This window comes from Chenopodium album, chromosome 14 (assembly GCF_948465745.1).
Source record: "Chenopodium album chromosome 14, dcCheAlbu1.1, whole genome shotgun sequence".
In the NCBI taxonomy this organism is placed as follows: Eukaryota; Viridiplantae; Streptophyta; class Magnoliopsida; order Caryophyllales; family Amaranthaceae; genus Chenopodium; species Chenopodium album.
In genome coordinates this window covers 43,754,943-43,778,938 of record NC_137847.1, presented here as the reverse complement: position 1 = coordinate 43,778,938, position 23,996 = coordinate 43,754,943, and the positions used below count along the sequence as shown (strand labels likewise).

At 34.8% G+C, this 23,996-nt stretch overlaps 1 protein-coding gene across 1 annotated transcript; it reads right to left on the bottom strand.

The window, feature by feature from the left end:
• Positions 1-478: 478 nt before the first annotated feature.
• On the bottom strand, positions 479-8,440 carry LOC145580275 (uncharacterized). The gene is made up of 7 exons (XM_081637698.1): positions 5,364-8,440; positions 5,099-5,248; positions 3,423-3,536; positions 3,230-3,322; positions 2,996-3,038; positions 1,132-1,189; positions 479-873 (listed from the first exon to the last, which is right to left on the bottom strand). Exon 1 carries the CDS (start codon positions 8,273-8,275, stop codon positions 5,540-5,542), a length of 2,736 nt encoding a protein of 911 aa, XP_081493824.1. The 5' UTR covers positions 8,276-8,440; the 3' UTR covers positions 479-873; positions 1,132-1,189; positions 2,996-3,038; positions 3,230-3,322; positions 3,423-3,536; positions 5,099-5,248; positions 5,364-5,539.
• Positions 8,441-23,996: the final 15,556 nt, after the last annotated feature.

Sequence of the window (23,996 nt, the reverse complement as noted above, 5' to 3'; positions counted from 1 at the left end):
ATATATGGCTTTTATGATGAATAACTCATTAAATCAAAGCCAAAAATCTGGCAGTTTGATTGATTTCAGAGGTCAATTATGCAAATTGAATGTGATTATCCAATATATTAGCAGACTCTTCAAGAAGCTCATGTAATGATCAAGCACATAAGTACTCCCTCCGTCCCCAAAACTTCGACCCTTTTGAGTTGATTTCGCGATTATTAAGAAACTTAAATAAAAAGAAATAAAAACATATTGAAAAGATAAATTTACATAGAGTCTGTAAAAAAGTAGAGATAAAGTATTAAAAATATATGAAAAAACAAAAATTTATATAAGGAAGCTAATTTTACACAAATATTGTTGTAAACTGGTGGGTATTTTAATGCAAATGGGTCGATCATTTTGGGACTAAAATTAGGCTAAAAGGGTCGAAATTTTGGGGACGGAGGGAGTAGATGACAAATAGAGCAGAAAAGGTGCTGGCAAATTATTTACAAGATGTCTAAGCTCGGTACTGAACTTCATATATATATTACTGCATGCAATTCATATTACAGTCTGATAAGTTTGTTAAAGAATGTAAAACAGTAAAACTATAGAGGGGAAAATATACTCCAAAAATGCCTACACTTAACAGTAATAAAAAAAAAAGCTTCCAAAACCCTTAAAAAGAGTGGGCACTTGGGTAACTACCTATCTTACATAAAAATAAACCCTGTAGATGTACTGTGAAGAGTTTTTCAGCCTCAAATCTCAAAGACTAATCAAGCATTCAATCTCAGAAGAATCTTTCATCTCTCTATACTCTCCAAAGCTTGTATAAATAACTAGCACGTGCACCAAAGAAGAAGGTTAAGTGAACTCGCTTCCAGCAGACAGAGGAGATTTCTGTCAAAAAATGGACATCAATAATTAAATCTATGACAATGACCCTAGTATAGAAGTTTTTGTATATCTTTACTAGAATTAGACATCAGCTTTTAGTGATCTTTGCAGAGATATACCTTAGCAAGCTTAAGAAAAAATGTACATATCTTTTAATAAGTTGTGCAAAAATGAACAATTATCACTCAAATTTCCCAACACTTCAAGTGATTATGAAGGATATAGACCCACTTAAGCACAAAATCAAGATAGATTTATTACCTTCAGATAGAAATACCAAATTCACACGTTAACAAGGTCTTCAATGTAGATAGATAGTCTGATTACAAGAAACAAAGAGATCGTCAACAAACTAGCTTTAAAAAAGACAAACCCAACTGACTTCTAGCTCATAAGAAAACTGCCTTTCACATCACCACATGTATGCAAGGGAAATCACAAGGCAAGTCACCTTTGGCAAAATTAGAATGTAAGGTATAAGCTTAGCACACACTCAACCTTTTCTGTCAAAGGAGAATTGCACTGCAATTCCTTAACCCTGCATCTCCTCGTTCCCTTGCGAGACACTAGACATCCATGGTAGATTGGTAGATCGAGCCACCATCAAATTAAGTGTGATCATTTTTATATTCATTCAATTACACCTTAATTTTGGATATGATTATAGAAAACCACGCCATATGTTAGAAGACAATTCCTTCCATGCATCCTTTTATCATGCGCATATGGTAGAATCTATCGTAACAGGTGCTGATTTTCTTTATGGCTGATGAAAAATATGAATTTAGTACATCTTTCTCTTGGGTTTTGATAAACATGTTTCTACTTTTTCCATTGTTGTTCCTTTACTACTCTACCCAAAGTAGACATTTTAAAATTGTAGTGCCTCTTGCAACAAGAAACGCGCTCCATTTTGGCTTTCGGATGCTGGCTAAAATAGAATATGGCTACAAAGTTTTAGCTTCTTCAACTTTTTTTTGTTAGATCAAATAAAATCAAGTGACTGTCAAAAATTCCTTTTTCCCAACAGATTATGTTTTATAAGGGCAGTAATTCTGTGAAACAAATATAACTGCTGACCAAATTGAGTACTTGGAATGTGTCTGGCTCAAATTCTTTCAAAGTGGCATCTTTCATAGGGCAATATCTTATGATGAGTTTTTGTACAAGAGAATCAGTATAAATCAAGTGTTACAGACCACATATATTCAGCATTTGCTAAAGTGCAACGGATGTGCCATGGAATATCCAACTAAAATCCAATGGACATGAAAAGTTATTTCTCAATGTGATGCACATAGTATATTCTGGGTACAATGATTGATTGTTCAACTGCTTTCATTGTTTCACAATCTCTACTTGCTACCCGTATTGACACAAGTAATAGTAATTAGGCATCACTCTCTCCTCACAATATCTACCTGCTAAGCCAAACATATGCATGTAACTTGACTAAATCTGAAATGATCACGTTTCAACCCCCTTCTAAGTTATAAGTATAAACGAAGAATAAATTGTAAGATGCACTCACATAGATTATTGGTAGGTGGGTCTCCGTCTCACTACTTATAAGCTGAAGCCAAGGACTTGACATCATTAATCCTGACAGGTAATCAATCTCTATGATAATATACTGTTTGAACTCAGTCTTTAAATAATGTCTACCATGTATAACTTTTTCTTAACAAGACACTGGGTACTTCAATAGCTAAAACCTATGATATTGATTAGTATCAAAGTGCAATCTTCTATAGAAAATATTACTTCATTAGCATCATTTACCAGCATAGTAGCCAGTTTAAGATATCCCTTCTGACAACTTAGCTAAGTAACCAGCACCACTGCATGGTCTGCATCTACAATACATTCCCAAAAGAATCCACAAAAAGAAAATTGTAATTATGAATGCACATTTCAACATACTGATAAATCATAAATATCACCCTCCCTCGCACGTACTGACCAGTGACAATGACATCCTAATTCTGTGAATCGTGACACTATTCACAGCAATAAACCAGCAGTGCTCTTGATCAAGAGACTGGAAATTAACACTGCTAGAAGGAAGAAAAAAATTACAAGCATACATACACCAATAAAAAGGGGAGGAAGGGGAGTAGATTACCAGTAGGTCAATTTCTTTCTGCTTCTGTACTTACTCGAACTCCCTATCCAGTCAAACAGATGAATAATTGAGAAAGTATTCCATACATGGAATCAATGAAGCAATAACAACTAAATTCTGCATGTTCCATACAGTCTATAAAGGAAACATGAAGTTCTTCCCTATGCTTTTCAAAAGAGAGTAGGTGAAATTTCTCGCATCAAGAAGTATAAACCAGGAAGTAAATTATTGCACCTGATCCGAGTGGCCATTTGCTAGTGACCTGACATTTGCTCTAAATCTTGAACTCCTTTGAGAAACTCGAGTTGTGTCAGATTCACCACCATCCTGATCCAGAATACGAAAAATCATGAAGATGATATTTGTGCAGCAAATAGTTACAAAGACAAATGGCTTCCATCTAATAATGTATGACAGAAATCAATACCCTTTGTCTAGAAACTGGCACAACTATCAGTGATGATCTAATTTGTTGCTGAGCCATTTCTAGTGCTCTGTTTCCACCAATAAAGTTTGTGGGGGAAGTATTTATGTAATCCATCTGCAAAACACATGTACTTGTTTGAATGTGAGCATTTCTAGCATCAAAACTTAAAAGGCAGATTTTATTCCAATATTACATGGTAAAAATAAAATTCAGCAAGGAGATCGACCACCATGAGGGTTTACAGGAACAAATAAAATCAAAGTGCACATCTCACAAAAGAACATGGGGAAGAATGGAGGCGGGAACAACACAGACAATGCCTGAACAGTGAGCACCAATCACCCATAAATTCAAGCTTCATAAAGGATGACATTACACTGTACTAAACTGGCTCAGATCTGGAAATACAGATTGATTTGCAGAAGAGATGAAAAAAAAAAAAAAAAAGATTCATTGCAAAAGAAGAAAGAAAAAGAAAAAAGAGATCTAGAGAGAGAGTTTTCTGTATCAACATTGCCCAGAGAAAATATTTTTGACAGCTATTGAGAGGCAGTTTCTCTCACAAAACAAAAAGAATAATCACAACAAATTGCTCAGTACATTCCCCTTCCCTTGTCTCTGTTATTTAGCGTCGTCACTTTCTCTCTCATGTAATTAACTCTTCACACCACTCTGCTCTTCTATCCAACTCAAGGAGATTTGTCCATAATACTCTTCCCACAGCGACGCACATACACTTGCTTAATTGGGGGGTCTGGGTGGGTTCATAGCACATGCATGATACATCCCTAAGGTACATGGGCCCACTAACACTTTTTATACAAGACATCTTTCCTATACCTTAAGTGAAAGAAATACTTGGCTGAAATATTAGTCATCAAACAGAGTGCTACAAATCCTCCATTCGTAGATGTAAAGCGAATGGATTTTAATGAATGCAATTATCCTAATTCCACTTTAAAAACAGCACAAACCTCTGAGCACTTTCTTAACAGTAATTTTTAATCAATCAATTTGACTACTACCCATAGAAGCTATATCAATCTTCAAAGGTTTAGAGAAGATATGGTACCACTAGAAGGTTAACAAAATGCTTTGAAACTTAGAAAAAATAATGGAGATATATATTTGAACTTGGTAATTTGGAGAATCTTGAATTCCTTTGATTGTCTTTATACAGTGATTATCAAACTATTGATATTAAAAAACATGCAGAAAGAGATATCTTCCTTTTACCATGATAGCCGTTGCAAGAATCTGTCCTTAACAGTAGTTTATCCCCCTTCCCAATAGCATAAAGTTTTGGAAATAAAGATTATACATACTACCTCTGTTTCATATTATTTGCAACGATTAGACATTTTTCCTCTCTATTTATGTCAAATCGTTGCAAATAATATGAAACGGAGGTAGTAATAATTTTCGTTCTTCAATCTCCCCTGTTGGATGACTGCTTGGCTCATACCAGCATAAATCAAATTAGCTGACATGACCTTGCCAGTTCATCAGACAATTGATTTAAATTTAATTTGAGGGCATACATTGGTGATCTAAAATTAAGAAAGCAAAACTAGATATATGATGGCAAACAATACAAAATTTCCTTTTTCGCTTCAATTTTGGTATGCCCTTAAATGCACTTCGTATAATGCAATCAAGATTGTCTATCAACATACCTCCATTTCAATGAGGTGTCTTATAATGCTCTCTGAAGAGTTAAGGTTTCCCGCAAAAATCATCCCACAACCTCATCGACTCGTTTTCTGAGGACAGCATAGCGTTGCAGCACATTAACCATGGATGAGTGGCTCATCTAAAATTTTCCACTGCAAAAAAACTTGCTATAGTTAGACTGCCTGAAAACAATTAGCCAAATAGATATCATTGTCTCTTAGCTAAAACAAGAGGTAAACCATTTAACAGTAAAAGGAGGAATTTAACCTCTGCAGCAAATAAAGCAGATCTTGGTCCCCTTGAATTATGAATCGCAGTTTCAATATCTTCGTCTGGTAATCCATCACATGGATAACATCCTACATTGCCATTTATAAAAATACTGGAGCACATATAACCAAAGAAGAATACATCTGACTTGGTAGCAACGGTGATATCATAGGTTATTTTCCCTCTGAAATACCCAGAAGACCCTCAATCAACATTGAATAAGTGTGAGGTTTTGGGTGGCAATTATTGCTCTCCATGACTTTAACTAGTTCAGAACAACTATTGACAAGACCCCTCTTCAGCAAGCCATCAATCAGAACTTTCCATGCTATCTCATCATTATTATACCCACAACGAAGTAGGCTACAAAATACTGCCTCTGCTTGATTCATATCCTCTTTAGCACACAATCCACAAATAAGTGATGTATAAGATTCCAGGTGTGGTAACTCACCCATTGTAACCATGTTATTGATCAGCTGGAAGGCTTCTTCATACAATCCTAGCATGCAGTTGCATTTTATGATGGAATTACGGATACCTTCATCTGGTTGAATTCCACCATGTTTCATGTAATCAACCAGCCAATGAGCTTCCTTGATTCGTCCTCTCTTGCAAAATCCATCAATGAGAGTTTTATAAGTGCTAATGCTCGGTGCACAGCCATGTTTAGTCATGTTTTTTAAGAGCTCTATAACTGTTTCAAAGTCCACCACCTTCCAAACATAAGCTACATCAGATGAACTGACATTTATATGCACATCAGTACCAGTTCCTTTTTCATCACTAATTAGCCGCTTCTCATTCAAAATATGCTTAATCAAAACAGAATAAGTAAGCTCAGAAGGTTCACAGTCAGCATCCATCATTTGCTTGAGGACATTAAAGGCTTGAGTTAGTGATCTTAGGCGACCATACCCGTCAATAAGGACAGTGTAAGTGACAACATCTAGCGAAACGCCTCCTTCAATCATAATCTTCGTCCAATTTTCTGCCTCCTCTAAGTTTCCCCTGCTACAGTGAGCATGGATAAATGTAGTATATATGCAAGCGTCAGGCTTATAACCTGCAGTGTGCATCTGCTCTAGAACTCTATAAGCAACATCAAGAGAGCCATCTTTGAGAATTCCATTAATAATTATTGAATATGTACATATATCTGGCTTCACATTTGCAACTATCATTTTCTTCAACAACAATAAAGCCTCGTTCAACTTTTTCTCTCTGCACAAGCCATCAATGAGCACATTGTAGACAAAAGAATTTGGCATGCACTTCTCTTTGAGCATCATCTCAAATAAGGTATGGGCACAATCATTTTTTCCTGCCTTGCAATAACCATCAATTAGTGCAGCAAAAGTTACTTCATTTGCCTTTACACCATTCTCCTTAAGAGAGTCAAAAATGGCACGAGCCTTTTGGACTCTTCCCGCTTTACAAAGGGAATCAATAATAGTGCTGTAAGTCCATTCATCAGGTTGCACCTCACTTTCCTTCATCAAATCAAGCAATCGAAAAGCAGTTTCTATATGCCCATCTTTACACTGCCCCTTAATCAACAAGTTATATGTAATCAAACTAGGAGTTAGTTTACGTGCAGCCATTTTATCAAGCAATGCCATAGCTACAGGTACTTTATTAACTTTACAAAGCCCGCATATCAATGCATTGTAAGTTCGAACATTAGGATAACAACCATTCGTCTCCATTAGGTTAAAAATCTGAAATCCCGCTTCAATCTTCCCTTGTTTACGATAACCATCAATCAGGGCATTGTAAGTAACAACACTACGAACCAGTTTCTTCACCGACATCTCATCAAACAACTTTCTAGCCTCATCGAGCTTATGTTCTTTACACAAGTAATCAATCAACACGGTGTAAGTATGAGGATTTGGTTCACACCCTTTCTCTCTCATCTCATCAAACAATTTCATCGCTTCAATTCCCCTACTCGCTCCACACAACGCAGATATAAGAATCGTATACGTCCTCACATTGGGCCGACAATTGTCCACCTCCATCTTAGACAACAAATGCAACCCTTTATCAATCCTACCCTCCTCACAAAGACCATGAATAATATAGTTATATGAAACCTCGTTCCTCTTACACATTTTCCGCGGCATCTCCCTAAACACCTTAAAAGCACTATCCAAATCCTTATTCCTACAATAACCTAAAATGAATGAAGAATACGTAAACGAATCGGGGCTCAAACCCGCCCCCAAAATCCTACCCAAATACACCCGAGCTTCATCAACATTCCCCAACTTACAAAACCCATTAATCATCGTATTAAAAGTATATATATTCGGCGAAATTCCATCATCATTCAACATAGTATTATAAACACGAATCATATCATCAATCAAATTAAACCTAGATAAAGCCATAAGCAAGAAATTATAACACCTGAGATTCAACCCAAATCGAAATTCCCCCAAATGTTTAGAGTTCAACTTGATCAAAGAGTTTACAACATTCCTAACCTCATCGGAATCTTGTACGCAGTACCTGATCATCGACATCCTGATTCTCTCAGCGCTACGAAACTCCTTAGCTCGAACCAAGATGGACAAAAGCGAGGCGTGGGAGCGGGCATTGTGGCGAAAGTTGGGGCGATTAGAGAGGAAGTAGAAGAATGTGAGTGCAGTTTGAGGAGAGAGAGAGTGGAGGTCAAAGAGAAGGGATACATGGGTGGGAGAAATGGAAGGGAGGATGCGTTTGAAGGAGGGGTGTTTTAGCCAATTCGGAAGAGAGAGAATGGAGGAGAGGAGGGTGGTGATGTCATCGGAGGCGTCGGCAGTGACGACGGCGGCGGTGGTGGAAATATGGCGGCAGAAGGTGGTGAGGATGGAGGAGGATCTTCTCATCGTAGTGGAGGAGCATCGGAAGTATCCATGCATGAGAACGGTGAGAATGGGTGGAAAATTTCACCGCCGCTGAGATATGGTCGCCGGAGATTTGGATTTTGGTGATGTATTATGGGGGAAATAGAGGGGGAATTGAAGGGATGATTGTAGGAAATCTAGGGGTTTGGATTTTGGGCTTTGCGTATTTGGAACAATTTGCTCGGAGGGTTGGATAATTAGACCTTGTTCTTTTGGGTTCAATATACATAGAGATAGAGCTATACTGAATTCAACCAAAAAATATAAGTTTATATTCAAATGAAACACTCTTTTATTTAGGTTTTGTTTTTTGTTGAAGAATAGATGTCTCGAGAATCACCACATGTAAGTGTCCTACATTGGTTGAAAAAGAAAGAGGTAATCACTTTATAAGGCTAAGCGGCTACTCCTCCTATTGTCATATGATTTTGGGATGGAACCTCCTTTGATCTTGTGAAATGGACTCTTTCTCTCTTGGTTTGTGGGTACGACTCAGACCCGTATTTAACATGATACCAGAGCCAGGCCTACGATATGGGAAAGAAGCACTCTAGCCCCAAAAATCACATGAAACAAAAGTTAAGAAGGGACCTTACATGTGAGGGGGAGTGTTGAAGAATAGATTTCTCAATTATCATCACATGTAAGCATCCAAATTGGTTGAAGAAGAGAGAGTTAATCACTTTATAAGGCTTAGGGGCTACTCTTCCTATTGTCATATGGTTTTGAGATGAAATCTCCTTTGGACTTGTAAAGTGGACTCTCTCTCTTGGTTTGCGGGTGCAGCCCAGATCGTATTTAACAGTTTTGTTTATCTTCCTTTTACTTATTTTAGGTCTAATTAGTTCAGTTAAGTTTAGATAACTTCAATTCAAGAAAAATAAGTTTTGATAAGGGGTTGTCCAAGTTTAAATTACAATTAAAATAAGTTTTAATAAGTTCAGATAAGACTAAATAAGTAAAAATCAGGTGAATAGAACACACCCCTAGTGTTATTTTCATAAATAAGTTACCAAAATTATTGTTAAATGTGAGGCTACATACGTTGATTTATTTACGAAAAATATCACGCTAATTGTGATATTTTTTTTTTTTCACACAATGTCACTAGTTTGTTGGATTATTGATTCAAAGTATCCAGTTCCTAGTTTAGGAACAATAATAAATTCAGTAGATTAGTGGAGTAAATCATGGAGCATGTTTACCCACCTTTCTTCTTAATTTTTTTTTTACATAATGTCACTAGTTTGTTGGATTATTGATTCAAAGTATCTAGTTCCTAGTTTAGGAACAATAATAAATTCAGTAGATTAGTGGAGTAAATCATGGAGCATGTTTACCCACCTAGTATTAGTGATTTAGTGGTTCTTAATGTTTATGGCATTAATAGTATATGTGCTAGATAATCTTTATGCTTCAAGTTAGATCTTGGAAAAAGGAAAGAAATGAAGCAAAACAATAAAATTGACACATTTGATTTTAAATCATGTTTTCCATTGACAAAGTGTTTTCCTTCAAAAGTGATTTTCGATGACAATTGTTTTCCTTCAAAATAAATGGAGCCGAAATGATTAGTCTTTTTCCCCTAATGTCAATTGGCACCCGCAAAGTCCTAATTACATGGCTTAACTTTCATTAAACACTATTTGGAAATTTTCCCTCAAAGTCTATGATACTCTCCAAAATTGCACATACTTCTTCCGTTCCTAAATAATTGACACGTTTAATTTTTTTTTTCACTATTCACATACGTACAAACTTTGACCATCGTTTTTTAATAATGTATAAAAAATAAAATAAATTTTATCATGAAACATATTGTTAATATAAATAAGTATTACTATATAGTTTCATAACTTTGATTTTTTTTTATATAGTTTATTAATATTTAATCATATACTTCTTCCATTTCTTTGTAGTTGTAACTGTTTGACTTTTACACTATTCATGTGATTCACTTTGACTACCTTTGATGATTTATACGTAAGCAATAATATAATCATGTGGGATCTTGTTAGATTCGTTTTGATTTATATTATTTTATAACAAATATTTATAATTTTTACACATTGGTAATTAAAGATATTAACGATTGAAATCATGTATTGGCAAGTGTGAAAAGAGAAGTGTTGCAACTAAAAAAAAAAGAAGAAGTATATATCTAAGGCTAAAATAACACATTGACATGTGTACCAAGTTTCACTGTGTTAGTTATTTAAAAATGGAAGGACTAATAGTTCACAGAGGTAGTACTACAAATTAATCTCACAAATATTATATCCAATCAATTATTCCAACTTAAATTAAAAAAATGTAACAATGCAATCTATAAGTTAAATAATGTGGGGCAAATCAAGGGGAGTATCATCCAATAAAATAACGAGTGCATCTCAGCGCATAGCTACTATGCATTTACAAAACATTTAGCTAGGAGGGCAGAAATGTAAATTTGGTAAGCTTTTGGAAAAAAAGCCGACTCTACCGTGGTACATTATATGTCATTATGCATGTGTAATATACCATTAAAATATAAGTTGTATTAATAGTACTTTTTGTATACTATTGTGCATGTAGTGGTACTTTTTAATCATCCTATAGGTTGAATATTTTCTCCCAAAATACTTACCACCTGTCACCTATTGTGCATGTAGTGAAATATTTTTCTATCCTATATGTTTATATGCTAACAAATAGCAGCTATACGGCAATGGTTAACCATAAAATAACATCTATGACATTAAAAAAAGGGTAGCAAAAGTCAAATGTGGGAATTTTATAAAAAAATTAGAGATAGCACAAACTTTTACAAAAATTGAGTGTACAATAAATATTCTAATCTGTTGAAAAGTTGCCCAAAAATGATTAAAAGTTACCCATAAAATAAATAAAAAAATATATTTCATATATAAAGTTATCCCAATATAAGTTAAAGTTACACATACTTTATTGATAAAGTTCGGCTCTTTAAATAACAAAAAAAAAAAAAAATCAAATTTTAGTGATTTAAAATAATTAGAAAAAATTACGAATAATAAGTCGAACTTTAGATAGTCTTCCAATATTAAGTTCAACTTTGATTAGTTCAAGAATAAGGCCCCGTTCACTTCACCTTATTTTTGCTGAACTGAAATTATTTTTACTGAAACAAAATTATATTTGCTGAACTTAAATTATTTTTACTGAACTTAAATTAACTAAACTTAAATTATTTTTGCTGAACTGAAATTATTTTTACTAATTTTCTATTATAATTCTTCTTTAAGATAACTGAACTTTACTGAACTGAACTTATTTTTACTAAAATGAAATTAATTTTACTGAAATGAAATTAATTTTACTGAACTGAACTTATTTTTACTGAATTGAAATTATTTTTACGTAATATTATTTTTTTTAAGGTGAAGTGAATAGGGTCTAAGTCTAACTTTGATGTCTATTTATCATAAATGGGTATTTATACTTGTGACCAGTCAAACAAGTCACCAATTAACTCATGCCACAATTAACTTCATTTTTTTGAAATAATTAATTAACTCTCATTTAATAAATAAACAAAATTAACTTTAAATTCTTCATACTAACTAGTGTTGTGCCTGGGCGATGCTCTTATGATAAAATTTCAGTATAAATTTTTTACTTGAATGTTAAATACGGTCCTACAATCCCTGTTGATGATATAGGATATTTAGACATATGATGTCATATCGCTTATTTAATTAAGTAATAGTGTACTTTGTGAGTAAGGGACAGCTCCAGTGGTTAGAGCTTTCCTCCCGATTCCAAGAAATCTTGGGTCGATTCTCACCCCAACCCTTGTGGCTCTCTAAACACCAATTTTTTTTTTTTTTTTTTTAAAAAAATAGTGTTTTTTTTTTAATGTAAATATCTATATTATTATTGACTTGAAATTATTTTTATTGAACTTAAATTGTTTTTTTTTTATTTTTTTTTATACTAATTCTCTATTAATTTTTTAAATAAATGGATCTTATTTTAAAGAAAATTTTAAAACGTATTTTATGATGGAAATAGAACCGAGTTATATGATATTTATCAAAAGTTATGATTAATTTTGTATATATGAAATATTAGAAATATATTGATAATAAAACTCTATACGACATATTTATCTTAAAAAAAACTATCCAAAAATAAGTTACTCAATATCATATGTGTCACAATAATATCTATTTTTCGATTACGTGACACGACACTTGGCGAAAAACTAGAATGTCAGGTGTCGCTGTCTCGTGGTCTGGCTGTGAGACCGGCTTTATATATTAGTGATATGATTTTTCCTAATACCGTGGTTGAAAAAATTTAGGTTGTACGCTAGGTGTGGAAGGGGATAGGCTTGGTGGTTCTGGGTTCGTACTGGTTAGGGTAAGTGGAAGTGTGGATTCCATCGGCCGCTAAATGGAGTTGGGTGGTTCTGGATTTGCGTCGGCTATGGTAGAGGGTGGGTTTAATTGGCCGCTATATGGCTTGCGGGTTTCTCCAAACAAGGCTAGGGGTTAGGGGCTCGTGAGCATGGGGTTGGGTGGGCCGGTAGGGGGTTCACGATCGAGGGATGGGCTAGGTGGGGGTCACAGACTGGGATGAGATTTTGTGGACAGGGGGTGTGGGCAGTTCGCCGGGAAGGATGGAGGTGGCTGGTTGAGTTTGGGGGGGGGGGATGGTCTGACAATTACACTTGTTTTTTTTTTCTCGTTTTTTAAATAACAATAATGATAATAATGATAACATTAATTTTTTTTTTAGGAAATAATAACTATTAATACTTCTAATAATAAAAATAGCTTCTTTGAATAATAATAATAATAATAATAATAATAATAATAATATAGATTTTATTTGTAGATGTCGTATGGATTTTGATTAATGAATTGATTTTTTTTAAAAAAATATATAATAATAATAATAATAATTTTTAGATTTATTTATTTATTTTAAAGTAGTTAAATTATTATTTTTTTTTTGAGGAAAAGTAAGTTGAAAATTATAGTTAAATTATTATTTAATTATACTGTGTTATTTAGGTTTTAATTAGGATTTAAATTTGAAAATTATAGTTAAATTATTATTTAATTTGAATCAGTTAGAGTTGAACTTAATATTGGAAGACCCTCAAAAGTTCAACTTATTGCTGTTAATTTTTCCTAATAATTATATTATCCTTATAAAACATATCTCGTTGTCAATATGCATTTTAAAGCTAGTTGCCCCAAATTGACTAAAAGTTACTCTAATGTTGTTCGATGTACATTAACATTATTGTAAATTAGATGTACACAAAAAGATTTTGTAAATATGATTATTCTTTGGTTTGGTTGGTTAGTAACTATGGCTTGACAAGTACTTCACCTTATCTTTACAAAACAATATTAAAAAACGTCTAAAGTCAAACATGGCCCACTTTGGTCATCTTTATAATTTTTTATTTTATTCTATCCAATAAGGAGAAAGTTCTATTGGCCTGGGTCAGAACTCCTCACAGATCAACCCGTCACTTGTTAGCAAACTATGTCTTTTAGGAGTGGAGGGGAGAAGCTAAGGGTTTGGGAAACTCCATTCTTATGAGCCTCTAGTGGGGTTTGATGTCATAACTGTAGTACGAACTTTTTCATTAGACCAAGTCTTACTTAGTATCCTTATAATTTTTTATTATTGTTTTTGGTCTCTTTTCGCTTAATTATTTATTTTAATCTCATCTTATCACTAGGATGTACTCATGACTATGTTCTATACTTCATATGAATCAAATACTTGGGTTAAGTTACCAACCTTAAATAGCTGACTAACTCAAAAGTGTCAAATATTAAGGTTTATGATAGGCTATATGTTCTCTTTGCCTTAGCTTACAAAAATTATTCAGTAAAAAAAAAATGAAATTTAGTAAAAATAATTAAGTTTACGAAAATCAAATTTTAATCCATTAAAGTCAGGAGTTTCAAATTTAAGAGCTTCTTCATTAGTATCCGGCCAGTAATTTAAGAGCTTCTTCATTAGTATCCGGCCAGTATGATAGTCACATATAAATGTTGAAGAACATATTCGTTTATGTACTAAGTAGTAATGTGATAAAAGTTTTGTTCTTGTGTCCACTAATAAGCTGCCTGTGAACCTGGTATGTCCATGTGTTATATGTCTGATCTATAAATTGTTCCTAATAATAGAAATGAAAAATGTTCACCTTCCAAAAAAATAAAAATAAAAATGTGTTATCTAAAAATAAAATAAGAGAAGATATACTTTACAAAAGGGCAAGATAATTTAAGGATTGGGCAATTAATCTTTTCGACCATTCAATAAACTAGGGGTCAAAAGGCTCTTCTAGTATACATTTGCCACCTTTTGCACAAGGCAAACATTTAGCATAATTTAATGTGGTTGATGCCTAAAGTAATAAATGGGAGATTTTGTGTCAAAAACATAAAAGAGGTATCATATCAGATTTGCTTAATTGTAATTAAGATATTACTTTACTTATTAAAAAAGAATCAAAGTTTAGCAGTGCATACTTCTTGATCTCTTTATTTAATTTTTTTGTTTGAAGGAATTTCCTTTTATTTAAGTTTATGATAATTAGTTTTTAATTTGAAGTAAATCGGCTTGTCCCTTGTTTACTTCACATCAAAAACTTATATTTAGTAAAAAATAAGTTCAATAAGTATATATAGTCTTAGCTCAATAAAACAAATTAAGTTTATAAAGAGAAAAAAAAAAAAGCTTAATAAGTATTGTTTGGTAAAAAGTAAGTTTAAATAACTAAAAATTAGGGTATGTTTACTTCAGCTTAATAATTTCAGTTCAGTTCCTAATTTCCTCTCTCATCAATTCAGTTTAATTTAGTTTAGTTCAATTCAGTCCAGTTCAGTTCAACTCCAATCAGTTCAGTTCAGTTTATTTCAGTTCAGCTTAATTCAGTAAATCAAAACAAGCCCATAGTAGGTTCAAAGAACAATAAATAATTAATTAAATTTCTATAATAATGCTTTAGATTTAATAAGAATAATTTCAGTTCAGTAATTATCAAGTGAAGAGAATAGGGTATTCTTTTTTAATGTTTAGAAAATAGGGCACTGTGCCAGGATAGCCATTTTTCAAACATTCAATTAAACAATTTCTTACCCATTTTCTTTGTTGAGATGGTCCTCTAACACTTAAGTCACCTTTTTCCTATAAGCTTCAATAAATATACTTGTTTGTTATCAATCTTATTATTGTAGTTATGTATTACAAATTGATTCATTGAGGAAAAATCATCATATGAGGCATATATTGTAACTTGACATTTCGCCTATGGTCAAACGAAACAACAGTATATAAAGAGCAAGTGAAATTTGTCAAATCTGATCTAACAAAATTATCATAGTGTTTCTGAAGGAAAGTTTCATATTTATATTTTGAAATATTTTATCTACTTGATAGATTCAAAAGAAGTTTATTTGTTAAAGGTACATTGTACGACTTTCTTTTAGTGAATTAATTTTAGTTTAATAAAATAAGTTTGTGTGAAATAAAATTGCGAAAAGGAACCAAGATTAACCAATAAAAACCAAAATTTGCATCAAAAAAATAATTAAATAAAACCAAAATATTAGTGAGTTAATGCCTAATTAATGAACAATAAAACTTAAGTACCTTCTAGAAATTGTTCCTTAGCTAGCATATCCGATATAACATGGGTTTTCAACAGCATATTCTTTAAGTACGAGTGCTTTTCTAAAGCCTATATATATGATAACTCTCTTAATAAAAGTATGTAGCAACTCGAGCATGCATGTATGTTAAGATTCAAAACTCGAAATCGAAAGAGGAGGATCAGATCGAGTGAGAGTGATGCGGGGTTTAAGCATTGCAGGGCGAGCCTTCTTTGGCAAAAAAGATCGATGCATGTATGTATGTTTTAATGCATATATGCAATGTCAATGTTTCTGTTTTTGCCAAGGAAGACTTGCCCTGCCATTTCCCCTGCATATATTTTCTTATATTTTTTAATTATTGTGCATACATATCAAATTACATTATTTCTCTGGTAAGCTAATCTTGTAATGTATATGACCTCTTTACATACTTGGATTTTAATTTGTTAAGTTGAATAATATAAAATGTACAGTTCAATTTTGTTTTGTCAAGAGTTTGAAGTCATGCAAAGTGTATATGGATGTAATGGATCAACATTCTACGTGAACGATTATCGTGTAAAGCTGGTAATCTTTCATTCATCTTAATTTATTACAATCGTTAAGCTCATGAGCTTCATGTACTATGTTGCACTGTATGATTTTTTTGTTATGTTTCGATTTTGACATGATGTTGCATGTTACAATCTGAGTGGACTCATACATGCAATACGAATTGAATTAAGGAGAAATTATTCCGAGTTAACAAGATTAATTTGTGGTTATAAGTGATAGTAAAGTGAATAGGCCGGGTATGTAGAGTTCATATGCATTAATTTGTGTATGGGTGTTCATTATTTCATGTTTGATTACACATTAAAAAAAAAAAAAAAGTTTACGTTCTCATTATATCCCGATAAAAATGATTAAATTTATTTTCGTGCAAAAGACGTAACAAGTTTTCTAGGAAGTTCTAAGTATTCATAAATTAGCAACTTATTAATTAGTTGATCCCATATTGGAGGAAGACATCCTTCAAGCAAGTGTTTTGATCAGTTGAACAAAAATAAATATGTGCATTTTATTCCTACCTAAGTACCTTTATAAATCTATATATGTCAAACCGAAATTACTCTGTCCAAACAATACAACCCAGCTTATATGCATGATCATGGTGTCTTATTTAATATTTTCATAGCTTAGATGATACCCTATATTGTAGACACCTAATTGTGTCTCCCCAAAAACCAAACCCAGTGATGAGTATTTTTCGCGTCATTTGATTATCGAACGAGGTGAAAGTGTGAAAAGTCTTGTGATGCGGTTGTTTTAATAAAAAATGACTCTTCTTTTTGTTTTCGAAAATGAACTCTATTTATGGAAAATATCCAGTCCAATTTAGTTTGGTCCATGATAAGGGTCCATTAATTGTATAGTTGGATTGGACTCGAAAAGAGCTTTTCAACGATGTATTATAAACCCAATTCCGATGAATAATGAGGAAGTTATGGCCAAAATATTAAAATGGACCTGAAATGATTTTATGGCCCAATGATCTAGTGAAGGGCCCATTAATTAATATTCCTAAATTTATTAGGATTGATTTTGATTTTCTAGAATAATCTAGAAGGTTGTTTTGAGTTCTAATGAGATTAGGATTAATAATTATATCTTTTATGAAAATAAAAAATTTTATTTGGATTAGAACAAGTGTTTTTAAAGAGATTAAACCTGATTTTCAAAGATAAGTACGGACGTTATTAATCGAATTTAATTAGATTAAGGATTCCGTACAGGTTTTTAGAAAACGCGTGAATCAGCGCGGAACGACAATGCCGGCGCTGAACGACAAGTTTGTCGCACAGCGACAGGTCTGTCGCATCGCGCTGGACTCTGTCGTTCTGCGATAGAGGCAATTTTATTCCTAATAGGATTCGGTCTTTTTCTGATCGCTTTCGGGCTATTTTCTCTATAAATAGGGTCGTATTTCCCCGTTTTTACTCATCAACAATAATCTAATTCTATTCTCTTCTCTCTCTTAAGTTAGAAGCTTATTCTTTCTCCCTCTTTCCAGCCTTCCCTTTTCAAATAAAAATACCGCATTCACAAGTTCTAGACACACCTAGCCAAGCTCGAAGTTGCCTTCGCCCTAAACGTGAAAGGTTGATAATTTTTGAGGGTTTGGTCCCAAATCCCTATTTCAATTATTTAAATTAATTGTTTGATTTAATATTTTCCTTGAAGTTACTAACGTGTGTATTGTTTTGATAAAAAGAGATACGAGGCATCGAAGTAAATAATTGCTTAATTATTCTTTTGATATAGAAATCATGCTTAGATTATTTTAATTCCTAGTATCATGTTTAGAGTATTAACTAATATTTCTAATATCATGTATGTTTCTAGTATCATGTTTAGGTTGCTTCCTATTTCTTCTATCATGTTAGTATCATGTTAGGGATAAAGGTTTGATCTTTATTGTTTAGTGACATGCTAGGATTTGTTATTAATCTTGTTAGTATCATGTCTAGGATCTTGCTATTATTATTATGCTTTATTGAGATTGAGAATACGATAATTTGTTGATATTATGTTGCTTGATATTATATTATTATTGTTATTGCTTGATCACTCCCTCTCTTGCAGGATTAAAGGGAATTTGTATTTGTAATAACTCTTAATAAGATAATTAATAATCTTGTTTAGGCTAATATGATTATAATTCAAGTGATCGCCAATAATAGATTTATTTGTGCATTAATATTCAACCAACATAGATTAAGCAGGTTTAGGGTTAACCTATTGATTGTATATTAGTCAGAAAGCGCACATGAATATGAGAAGAATAAAGTAGAGGCCTATTTTTAGGGCAGGTTCAATCTCTTTTAGGTTAGATTTATAGCTTCATCCCCGAATATCCAGTCATGGTTCCAGACCACTATGGAGTTAGCGATATCATGGATCGTGAAGGGGTGTAACCTTCACCCTATTAATGGTTTACAAGTTCCTAAAACTTGTTGGCGAATCTTTTGCTCTAACTTCCTTCTCTTTGGACGCCACCATACTTAAGTGTATGATCACAGTGGGGCTCAAGTGTGGGATACTTGAAATATTCCCCACATATATATTTATAATATTAATTTTCTTATAATAATTACTTTTTTTTTTTGAAGAATTATAATTATTACTAATACTTAAGGATATTAATTATTACAATATCCTTAAGTATTAGTAATAATTGTAAGAAAATTAATATTATAAATATAGCACGTTATTAATATCCTTAAGTATTAGTAATAATTATAATTCTATCCTTTACCAAATAGAAATTGACGTATGTTTCGTAAAACTCGTCCAAAGTTTGATGATCTTGAACCAAATTATCCCCATAACTTATGTTCCTGTTCAGATTCGATTGTCCGTATCCGAGATCCGTGAAAACCCTATCATTTGGCTAAGTACCTACACAGGAAGAGAGGATTAGCTAACCCTGGGGTGAATCTGGGGATAACCACTCCGATGATAAAGTTAGCATGTGTTTTAAGAGAAAAGAGAGGACGATATGAAGAGAGAGAAATATAGAGAGAGGAAGAGAGAGAGAGAGTGTGTGTGTAATAAATTCTACCTTTTTTATGGATAATCTTACCTATTTATAATGAGTTCAGCTGCCAGATGGCTGCATGCCATGCAAACCACTTTTATGCCAAGTGTCGATTAATTAATGCCATGTGCTCAGTTTTAAGAGGCGCCGATATGTATGTCGTTATATGACGGTGCCGATATTGGTGTTATCACTAAAAACCCAAACCCGTTAAGTCTGTAAAAGTTTGGTTATCGGCACTGTACCAGATATCGGTATCCTCCCACACAACTAGCCCCCCAAGTGAGGACGTTAGAGCAGCTAATTTTCTAACTTTTAAACAGGGCCTGCAGTTTTTTATTGGAGTTGGACAAGCAAGCATGTGCTATATGTTTCTTGCACTCTGTCTAGCACTTTCGTTCTCGGTTTATGTTGTGCACACTTTGGTTTGTTGAAGTGTGATTGTGATTACTTTGATTTGTTTTTCTGGTGTACATTTTATGAAAAGAGCAAAAAGCCCCGTTTTCCCCCCAAAGTGACCTCATTTGCCGACTGCAAACATGGTCTACTTAATGCATGAAAGGGAGCGAAAAACTCCGTTTTCCCCCCAAAGTGACCTTGTTTTCCGACTGCAAACAAGGTCTACTTAATACAGGAATGGGAGCGAAAAACTCCGTTTTTCCCCCAAAGTGACCTTGTTTGCCGACTGCAAACAAGGTCTACTTAATACAGGAATGGGGGAGAAAAACTCTGTTTTCCCCCCAAAGTGACCTTGTTTGCCGACTGCAAACATGGTCAACTTAATGTAGGAATGGGAGCGAAAAACTCCGTTTCCCCCCCAAAGTGACCTTGTTTGCCGACTGCAAACAAGGTCTACTTAATGCATGAAAGGGAGCGAAAAACTCCGTTTTCCCCCCAAAGTGACCTTGTTTGCCGACTGCAAACAAGGTCTACTTAATACAGGAATGGGAGCAAAAAACTCCGTTTTCCCCCAAAAGTGACCTTGTTTGCCAACTGCAAACAAGGTTTACTTAACGTATTAAAGGGAGCGAAAAACTCCGTTTTCCCCCCAAAGTGACCTTGTTTGCCGACTGCAAACAAGGTCTACTTAATGCATTAAAGGGAGCAAAAAACTCCGTTTTCCCCCCAAAGTGACCTTGTTTGCCGACTGCAAACAAGGTCTACTTAATGCAAAAAGAATGGACAAATTTATTTTATGTTGTTTGCCGATTGCAGACTGGAACATGAATCGTCCATGTAAATGAGCGGGAAACCTAAAAGGCACTTTGACACGTGTCAACAATCTGACACTCTAATTTCGAAATCACAAAATTACCCCCGCCATTGGATTTCTGACGGGCGGGGTGGTCATATCAAACGTCACTTTTTAAAACCCCTTAAATTCTGGTTATCTTTACTTTGTTTTCATTTTTACTCTTATTGCAAAACGAAATTCAAACAAGTTTGTGAGATATTTTCATCATTCGCGCAGCAATCATCGTTCTTTCGAAGCGAAATCGAATTTCATTCGGGGGACAATTGCATATCTTTGCTCTGGGCGAATCGTCTAAGGTATTTACAAACCCTCAGTTTTTAATTTGCATGTTTTCGATTTTAGATTTTAGGTTGGTGCATTAGATGTCTGGTAGTAGTATTGAAGAAGAACAACCCACCCTTAGCACTGTTAGGCGCCGTCTTATAAGGCAATCATTGGGAAAAGATATCGGCAAAAATAAAGGAACTGCTTCTTCTCTTTCTGATAATATTGACGACCCCTTTTAGTCGTTATCTGCGGAAGAACAAAAAGAAGCCTTTTACCGTCATAAGATATTGGCGGACTGCGAGAGAGCAGTTCGCCCCACTAACCCCAATCTTCCGGACGATATTGAAGTTCTCAATATTGAGCTAGTTAGTGTTCGATATCGTTTATGTAGTTTTGCTGACAAGCCCGATATTAATCAATACGGTTTAAACGTCGGTAATATCTGAGTCAACACTGCTGCAATGCCTAGAGTTAAGCAAACAAGTTATCAGCCTCAGGCTGCTGCCGATAGAGCTGAGCCTAGCAGGAGGCCTGGGCAAGCACAGGTTGTGAGTTCCGACAGCTCTGAGTCTGAGAGAGGCTCTAAATCTCCCGTGCATGAATCTTCCGTCAAGTCTGTACTAAACGATGAGGACGACCATGGCACAGGTTACCCATGAGGAAAGCCTTGATGAAGAGTATAACTCTGAAACTATTGATGTCGATTATCGCCATCCCCTCAATATACCTGCTAGTAGCAAGGTTGCCGAAGCCAAAGTCAGCGACAGTTGGTTGTCGCTGGCAGAGGAGAAAGATTACCGCTGGCATGCTAAAAGGTTCTACAGGTTGCCTGATGGGTATGAACTCACACTTCCTCCTTCATCTTCTACCGTCCTTAACTGTCCGGACGGTCATGTCGCCATCTATGCCAAGCATTTTTTATTTCGGTATTCGTTTTCCTCTTCATCCCTTAATCGCCAAAATTCTTAGGGGTTGGAATGTCTGCCTTGCTCAACTTACTCCTCCTACAATCCGAGCTATCGTCGCTCTAGTATGGGTTATGATGTATAAAAATTTTCCGTTAACCCTGAATTTATTTCGAAGACTGCTATCCCTTAAACGTGATGGGAAATCTGAGGGATGGTGGTCACTGTATACAGCATCGCACAAGTTTACCGTCAACCCAAAGCTTACGAGCTGCAAGGGTTGGCAAGACAAGTTCTTTTTCATGCGTGTCCCTGATGATTTCCCTATCAGGAGAACATTTTTCCGGCCCCACCCCCGCTTTGGACATATCGCCGATAGGGAGCTTAGCGTGCAAGAGCATAAAGCTTTTGATTATTTTGATGCAGAGAAAGTTGATATCGGGGGTGGAAAAACTCAAGTTGTTCCTAAAGTGTGGCTGGCGAATGTGAAGTATATTCTCGGCAATGCTCCGTTATCATATGTCGGTTTATGCTAGACTGACAATTATGGTACTTGCCTCATATTTTAACTTGCCTTCATACATTACGGTTATATCTCAAACTTACTTATCGTCATTATTTAACATGCATATATATATATATATATATATATATATATATATATATATATACTTTATTCATCTATCTTATTATTCTTATTATCTCATACTTACTTATCGTCATTATTTAACATGCATATATATACTTACTTATCGTCATTATGTATATTATTTACTGATGCATATCGTCATTTATTTTTATTATTACCCCTTCTTTTTTTTTCTCATGGACATGTTGCCGCCAAATGCAGGTGTCGATAAGCTAGATAAGAGAGCCCTAGGACTTTCTTCTAACGGCAAGAGGGTTATCAGGCGTTGTCCGCAGTCACCCAAACCCAGCTACGATACCTTGGTGACATTTTGCACCCGTACCCTTACTCGCAATCCGAAAAGGAGAGCTGAAGATATGGAGGACGAAAACGTCAGAAGAAACAGACGCCTGGTAACTCTTACCAATCGGCGTGGTGGTGGGACATCTATCGTTTCCTCTAGAAGGGAAGATAAGCAGCCATCTAAACGGCCTAGACCGAGCTCAGAGCCGCAAGAACCTCCGTCTCCCCCCCCTCCAACAAGTTGATCCTGTGAAAGACAACATTAATGTCGTGACGACAAGGAGAGTCGTCCCAACTGGCGTTGTGGTAGAGGACATCACCGAATCCCCGCCTCAAGCCCAGGTCGCAGTCGGGATCCCTCCTGAGCCTTAAAATGTCGGTCCAGTCAGTTCCGATGTTAGTATCCCTGGTATTACTTACTGGGCTAATCAATGGATAGAGTAGCCAGAAGGGAAAATTCCGGATGAGGTCGTTAAGAGTGTTGCTGCCCCAGAGGGTCGTTCTCAAGATCGGTGGCAGCCTGAGATGGACGTGCTCCGTAATGAATCTATTTTTACCGATGAGCCACTTTGAGGCGGTAACCTGGGGTATCAGCTTCTGCGAAATGTGGCCACCCCCGTTGATAGGCCCACTGGGCTTATCGGCCCTGTTGCTGCACAGCATATGCACGACCTTATGAAGGTACCTGCTTCAACTTGTTTAACACTCTGCGACTTATCAGCTCCATTTCATCCTTTTTTTATATATGTTTTTCTTTTGTTGTTTTTGTTTATTTATTTATTTGCTTTTGGTGAACAGGCCGTTGCTTCGAGGACTGAGCTTGTTGAAATGTGCCGGTATTACTAAGAGCAGCATCATCTGGCTTTTGAAAACCGGGAATCTCTTCAATCTGCCTTGAGTAATGCCCGAACAGGCCCTTAACGGCATCAAGGCAGCAAAGGCTAAGGATGATGAGGAGTTAAAGGTTTTGCGGGACAAGGCTAACAAATTCAAGGACCTCAAAGAAGAAGTCAAGCTTCTTAAAACCCAACTGTCTGAAAAGAGTAAGGTTGCTGAGCGACTTCCTGGGATGCAAAAAGAGCTCTCTGATTCTAAGAACTTAATCAACACTTTGGAAGCTAAAGTTCAAGAGATGGAGGTCGATAAGCCTGG

Coding starts and splice junctions, on each gene's coding strand:
- LOC145580275 (XM_081637698.1), bottom strand. CDS start 8,275: ATGCATGGATACTTCCGATGCTCCTCCACTACGATGAGAAGATCCTCC.